At 64.6% G+C, this 5940-nt stretch overlaps 3 protein-coding genes across 3 annotated transcripts in view; 1 reads left to right on the top strand and 2 right to left on the bottom strand.

The window, feature by feature from the left end:
- Positions 1 to 928: 928 nt before the first annotated feature.
- On the top strand, positions 929 to 3743 carry AVPR2 (arginine vasopressin receptor 2). The gene is made up of 4 exons (XM_040626952.1): positions 929 to 1098; positions 1559 to 1618; positions 2009 to 2890; positions 3093 to 3743. The coding sequence occupies exons 2-4, from the start codon at positions 1594 to 1596 to the stop codon at positions 3296 to 3298; spliced, it is 1113 nt and encodes a 370-aa protein (XP_040482886.1). The 5' UTR covers positions 929 to 1098; positions 1559 to 1593; the 3' UTR covers positions 3299 to 3743.
- A 127-nt stretch (positions 3744 to 3870) lies between these two features.
- Positions 3871 to 5819, bottom strand: LOC121102045 (rho GTPase-activating protein 4-like). Its single transcript, XM_040626962.1, has 3 exons — positions 5731 to 5819; positions 5344 to 5458; positions 3871 to 4443 (listed from the first exon to the last, which is right to left on the bottom strand). Exons 1-3 carry the CDS (start codon positions 5745 to 5747, stop codon positions 4213 to 4215), a joined length of 363 nt encoding a protein of 120 aa, XP_040482896.1. The 5' UTR covers positions 5748 to 5819; the 3' UTR covers positions 3871 to 4212.
- The window catches only part of ARHGAP4 (Rho GTPase activating protein 4), a 21281-nt gene continuing 19211 nt past the window's right edge, over positions 3871 to 5940 (bottom strand). The window contains exon 23 of the mRNA XM_040626945.1: positions 3871 to 4195. The gene's annotated coding sequence lies outside the window, so the exon portion shown is untranslated. The remainder of the gene's footprint in view (positions 4196 to 5940) is intronic.

Below are 5940 nucleotides of genomic sequence, written 5' to 3'. Positions count from 1 at the left end.
AGGCGTGCAGGCCACGGCCTTGGGCTGGGCTGGGCAGGCCTTGGCTGAGCAGGGCCAGGCTCTGTGGCAAGAGCAGGAGGGGATTGGAAAGAGGGCTCCTGGGCCGGGAGGGAAAGGATGAGCTGGAGGGCTCAGGGGTCCTGGATGCCAAGGAGAGGAAGGAGGGAGAGCCCAGCCTTGAGGCCCCTGGGGGGGAAGCCCCTCCCTCAGACTCTCCACACAGTGTGCAGGGACATGAGCGTGTCATGTGTGCCTTTGTGGGCATATGACTGTTGCGCGCGTCTGTGTGTGTGTGTGTGTGTGTGAGAGAGAGAGAGAGAGACAGACAGACAGAAATCTGAAGGCGCCCCCTCCTCCTAGGACAGGTAGCTGCAGGTGGGGGAGGAGGAAGAGGGTGGGGGTGGCCCTGGGGAGGAAGCTGGCTCTCATGGGGGCACATTAAGCCCTGGCTTGATCCTGCTCCACCCCCCCCTTCCTGTCCCTCATCTCCGGAGGCCCTCATTAAGGAGGGGCGGGTGCCTCATAGGCCCAGGAGGAGCCAACACTCATGAACTGGGGATTCCATGAGCTCTCACCCCTTCCTTGCGAGGGCCCAAGAGGGACATTCAAGCTGTGCCATGAAGAAGCTGGGTGCCCTTCAGCCTGGCCTCAGTTTCCCCACTTATAAAATGGAGTTGCTGAGCTGATATCCCAGAGCTCTGCCGGACCTGATCTTCTAGCAAGGTGGGCCTTGTGGGGGTGGGCTTAGGCAGGGTTGGGGGTACAGCCTGCCTGACAGTCACAGCCAGACCAAGCTGCGGACCAGTGTAGGAGGGCTCAGGCCCTCAGTAGCGGGGGGAAAGGAGTCCTAGGGACAGACCTGGAAGGGCCGGGACAGGAAGGGCAGCACAAGAGACCAGGAGCCTACTTCCCGGTGCCACAGGCAGGAGGCCAGGAGAGGCACGTGGGGGAGGGGAGGGAGAGGAAGTCCCCTCCTGGGCAGGTCACTCCCAGAAGCCAGGCCGGGGCGGGGCAGGAGATGGAGAGCAGATCTGAGCTCCTGGGCCACCTTCGCGCCCGCCACTGCCCAGCTGCTCGGAGCCCAGAGAGCCCAGCCAGGTAAGGGGCTTCGAGGGGCCCCGGGGACATGCTGGTCCTTTCTGCCCAGCCCCAGCCCTCCCATGGCCGCCTCTCCCAGACTCCATCAGGGTGTGTGTGTGGGGGGGAGGCGGGTCTGTATGTCTGCCTCAGATCTTGAGGGCTGCAAGGTGGGTCCCAGGACGTGTTCATCCACCTGCATGACTGCTGCTTTCTATCTTACCCTACTCAGTACTGGGAGGAGCACAGTGGGCCCTGAGGTCGGTGACAGGCTCAGTGGGGCCAGATCTCACCAACCTTGATCTGACTAAGGGTGTACCCCCACCTCCCCATTGCTGGAACACACACACACACGCACACACACTGTTGCGGGCACAGGCTGGATCCCCCCGGCACCTCTCTAGGGGCCCCTGTCTAGAGACAGGACAACGTGGCTGGCCCCTCAGATGGGAGGCTGAGCTCGATACCGTATCTCCTGCAGGCGCTCAAGACACCTACCCCAGCCCCAGCCCCGCCATGCTCATGGCATCCACCATCTCTGGTAAGGTTCCAGCCCCCGGGCCCCTACCCATCCCCCCACCAATCCCTCCACTGGGATGAGCCAGGTAGGCTGAGTGGGGTTGGATGAAGCAGAGAAACCCTTCTTCCCAAAACCTCCTTCACCCTCCTCACCAGGCTGCCGATGTGGGGAGGGAAGTGCATGGCCCTGCGAGCTCACGGGAGTGCGCTGCTCACTCCCCTCCATGTGAGGTGGGAATGGCGCATGTTCGCTGTGAGTCTGCAACTGGGAAGCCGGAGGGAAGCAGGCGGCCCAGGGAGATGACTGCTCAGGCTAATGGCTCTCTGCTTGGCCAGCTGGAACCTCCTTGGGCCCAGGTCCCCCTGCACAGCACATCCCCTAACTTGGCCTTCTTTCTCCATCCCTGCCCAGCTGTGCCCTGGACCCTCTCTCCACCTATCCCACCTGGCAACAGCAGCAAGGAGCTGCAGGACACCCGGGACCCGCGGCTCGTCCAGGCAGAGCTGGCCCTGCTCTCCACGGTCTTTGTGGCTGTGGCCCTGAGCAATGGCTTGGTGCTGGGGGTCCTAGCACGCCGGGGCCGGCGGGGTCGCTGGGCACCAATGCACGTCTTCATTGGCCACTTGTGCCTGGCCGACCTGGCCGTGGCTCTGTTCCAAGTACTGCCCCAGCTGGCCTGGGATGCCACGGACCGCTTCCGCGGGCCCGATGCCCTGTGCCGGGCAGTCAAGTACCTGCAGATGGTGGGCATGTATGCCTCCTCCTACATGATCCTGGCCATGACGCTGGACCGCCACCGCGCCATCTGCCGCCCCATGCTGGCATACCGCCACGGAGGTGGAGCTCGCTGGAACCGGCCGGTGCTGGTGGCCTGGGCCTTCTCGCTCATTCTCAGCCTGCCCCAGCTTTTCATCTTTGCCCAGCGTGACGTGGGAAATGGCAGTGGGGTCCTTGACTGCTGGGCCCACTTTGCTGAGCCCTGGGGCCTCAGAGCCTATGTCACCTGGATCGCCCTAATGGTGTTTGTGGCACCCGCCCTGGGCATCGCTGCCTGCCAGGTGCTCATCTTCCGAGAGCTTCATGCCAGCCTGGCGCCGGGGCCAGCAGACAGGGCTGGGGGTTGCCGTGGAGGGCACCGGACAGGCAGTCCCAGTGAGGGGGCCCGGGTGTCAGCAGCCATGGCCAAGACCGTGAGGATGACGTTGGTGATTGTGATTGTCTACGTGTTGTGCTGGGCGCCTTTCTTCCTCGTGCAGCTGTGGGCAGCGTGGGACCCGCAGGCGCCCCTGGAAGGTAGGTGTGGCTGTGGCTGTGACCGTAGGGGACCGTGCGGGCTTGGCCCCGTAGGCCACTTTCACTCCCACGGGCACCTCCAACCTTGGGCTCGGGAGCACACAGGGGCTCACGTGGCCTGCTCTTCCCGAGTGAGCAGATGGGGTCGCCGCTCCTCGGCATGGGCACCCTCAGCCCCAGCCCGGGCTCTTCCACCCCCCAGAGGCCCCGTTCGTGCTGCTGATGTTGCTGGCCAGCCTCAACAGCTGCACCAACCCCTGGATCTACGCCTTCTTCAGCAGCAGCGTCTCCTCCGAGCTGCGCAGCCTGCTCTGCCGGGCCCACGGTCGGGCCCCACCCAGCCTGGGGCCCCAAGACGAGTCCTGTGCCACCGCCAGCTCCTTCCTGGCCAAGGACACTTCCTCCTGAGAAGCCAGGGGGCGCCTGCGTTCCAGGGGCTCTGCGAACCCCAGCTGCCTACCTGGGAATGGGCTCCAGGCTAGGAGCCAGAGCTCAGCTCCTTGGTGCTGGGCATGGGGAGGGGCTGGGGCAGCAGCAGCGGGCCGCAGCGCCTGGGGGTGACACGAGGCTCCCACCCCAGCCGGCGCCCGCCCCTGAGGTGGAGGCCCCAGGGAGCCTGGGAGGAAGGAAAGGGGGTGGGGCCAGAGGACCTTCCTCCCCCCGCCTCCAGTCCCCCCTGCCCTCCCCTCTCACTCTCTCCCTAATAAAAGTTCCAGCTCATTTTCCACCGAGTCTCCATAGATCAGGGTAATGGCGGTTGTAGGGCAGCGTGGAAAGACATTCTCAGATCCCCCCACCAGACACCGGGCCTGGTATGCAGGCCACCACACCACACGGCCCTGGCACGGACAACTCTTTGCCAAGAGACCCCTTGTGGAAGCTGTCCCGCTGCCTAAGCTGCCGCTTTTGCCCAGCACCCCGGCATCTGGCTGTGCCTCCACCCTCCCAGCGCCCCCCAGACAGAGACCCGGCTTGCGAGGGGGAGTCAATGCACGCCTTTATAAACGGCCCCCAACGCCTGTCAGCCTCCACCAGGTTCACACCCCCAGCTGAGGCGGAGACAGGCCAGGCCCAGGCGCCCACCACCCGACAGCCAGTGACAAGCCCTCACAGCAAAGCCGGGGAGGGGCCTGCCCCCAGCCGCCTTCCTCGGCGGCCTCCCCGCGAGGGGGCCTAAGCCAGGGCTGGGGCGGGCAGGAGCGCTTTGGGGCAGCTGTCTCCTCCTCTGCGAAGGGGGCAAGAGCAGGACCCCGGCGCTGGCTGCACAGGGCCAGGGAGAAGCCAAAGGTGGCCACCTGGGGCGGGGTGGGGCTGGCAGACCCTCAGTGCTTAAGGGGTGAGTCCAGGCTCTGGGGATGGGACGCCGAGGGCGACGCCGGGACCCCGGAGCCCCGGGAGAAGCCTTTATTTCTGCCGAGGCGGCCGCAGGCTGGAGGCTTCAGGCCGCAGAGCCCGGGGCCAGGGGAGCTGGTGGACGCTGGCCCGAGGCCTTGGCGGGCGGAGGTCTTCCCCAAGAGCTCCTTAAACACGGAGTCCATGGTCTGCGCCACAGCCTAGAGGTGAGAAGACAGACGGAGGGCATCTGATGAGAGCCTCCCCCAACCTACCCAGCCCTTTCTTCCAGCCCCAGGTCAGGGTGTCGCCACCTGAGCCAGGAGTGGGGCCTTGCTCCCTCTGCTGCCCAAGCGCCCACTTGAACTCTTTCTCATTCCAAAACCTAAGTCCTTCGCCACCTTCCTGTCACCACGCCCTCCTCTCCATTGGCCCCAAGGCTGCCGCCCCTCCTTCCCTGCCTGGTTTCCCTCCTGCCACTTTTGGTGTGGCTGTCAAAGCCTCCTCTGGGGACAGCAATAGATCTAAGGTGAGGACTCCTTTGGCTGAGTCCCAGATCCCCCCTCTTCTCATACTTACTCCCTGGCTGGGATCACAGCCACCCCACACTGTCCCCGGGGCTTCTATCTTAGCCCACCGGGGCTCACAGGCAGACCGCAAGTGGACGTGCTAGGCCCATGAGAGCAGGGAGCCGGGTCTCCCCAGCCGGCCACCCACTCCATCTGTCCATCTCTTCCATCGGTCCCTTTCATCCTCCTTGGCCACCAAGTGCCTGCTAGGTCACTACCTATCACTTATCCTGGCTCTAGATGCCATGCCTGCCCGGGAGTCCCACTTGCCACTTCCCACTCAAGAGCCAAACGTGAAACCCATGTGCGTAAGCCTCCATGTCCCCCTCCACCCTGCTTTTGGGCTCGTCCTTCCCCTCTGGGCTCACACCCTTGTCGGCCTGTCCCTCACTGGGCTGGGCTCAGCCAGCTGGTCTGAGGCCAGGAAGGGCAGACTCGAACCTCGGGAGGAAAGAGTTTGGTTCCTAGGGGAGGCAGAGAACCCCCAAGCGGGGTGCCCCCTGTGCCCCGCCCCCCACCACTATCTGCCACACAGCCAGTCCCAGCTCTCACCTTGTCTACCTCCACATATCGCTCCGGGGAGGTGGGGACCAAGCAGTGCCGTCTGTGCCCAGAGGGACCCCCGGGTATGCCCAGAGAGGCCTCAAGTGGGGTGCATGGCTCTGGCCTGCAGGATATAGACAGGGCATGGCCAAGGGAGGGGGAACAGCAAGGCTGGCCCAGTGGATCTGTTCTGTCCTCCTTTGGCGTCCCTCACCTGGACAACTCTCCCCCAACTGGGCCCCTCTCCATGTGGCCAAAGCCAGACCCCAGCCCCTTCTGACCTGGCCCAGCACCTGCTGCCTGGGACAGGCTTGGTTCCCCAACAGCAGTGCTCAGGCCGAGGTGCTCAGGCCACCAAAATGAGTCTTCCCAAGGAACCATCTTTCCCTCGCTCACCGATGGATGAATTCCATGGCCAGGAGGACTTCTGGACTGCTCACCAGCTCCCCTGCAGCCTGCGGCCCCTGGCCCACCGTGTGCTTCTCTGCACTAGAGTCAGAGAGATGGCCCGTTGAAAGCCCTCATTCCCAGGGCAGGCTCTGGGGGCTGGTGGGCTCAGGGCTGGCCAGAAGTGGTCTGGGCTGCCCCGGGCCTAGGAAAGCTAGG

The sequence above is a fragment of the Ursus maritimus genome, assembly GCF_017311325.1.
Source record: "Ursus maritimus isolate PB19 chromosome X unlocalized genomic scaffold, ASM1731132v1 scaffold_X1, whole genome shotgun sequence".
NCBI classification, from domain to species: Eukaryota; Metazoa; Chordata; class Mammalia; order Carnivora; family Ursidae; genus Ursus; species Ursus maritimus.
Note: the sequence above shows the minus strand (reverse complement) of the source record. Positions and strands in the feature narration are given on the sequence as shown.